Below are 511 nucleotides of genomic sequence, written 5' to 3' on the forward strand. Positions count from 1 at the left end.
CGTGACAAAGGCAAAGCTTTTCAAGTGGTGTGCCAGGAAATGTTGATGTGCAGTCCACGATAATCACCACTGCATTGATTAAGGAGTCTGCCTTATCTAACCCACTGACCCAGTTCTGTCATCTCTCCGCGTACCTTGTTCTCGCCTGTTCAAAAAGAGAGAGAGGATTGGATTTCCGCTTAGAGATAAAAGTTTTGGGTATTACCTCGGGAAAAATGGGACTGACCTAAATCACTTGACCTAGATATAATTGCCTGCAACAGTGTGTATATATATATGAGGTTGGCGGCTTGGAACACAATCAGAGCTTCGGTGCTTCATACTAAGCAGCTTCAGTGTTCCATACTAAACAGCCTCGGTACCACAGTCTTGTGTATCGGCAGCACACGAAGGAGAATTTCGGCTTGCATATAGAATCTGTATTCAGTACCTTATCGCAAGGGAGAATGTGCTACTGGGCTCTAGTGTCCTTCGTCCTTGTGGCGGTAAGTTCAACCGAAGGCCAGAAATT

General features: G+C 45.4%; 1 protein-coding gene across 1 annotated transcript in view; it reads left to right on the forward strand.

Annotated features, from left to right (window-relative positions):
- The window catches only part of LOC119582269, a 27,079-nt gene that overhangs the window by 24,682 nt on the left and 1,886 nt on the right, over positions 1 to 511 (forward strand). Inside the window, 1 exon segment of the mRNA XM_037930488.1 lies at positions 328 to 485. Within this exon segment, the coding sequence (XP_037786416.1) occupies positions 328 to 485 (158 nt within the window).

The sequence above is a fragment of the Penaeus monodon genome, chromosome 15 (genome assembly GCF_015228065.2).
Source record: "Penaeus monodon isolate SGIC_2016 chromosome 15, NSTDA_Pmon_1, whole genome shotgun sequence".
In the NCBI taxonomy this organism is placed as follows: Eukaryota; Metazoa; Arthropoda; class Malacostraca; order Decapoda; family Penaeidae; genus Penaeus; species Penaeus monodon.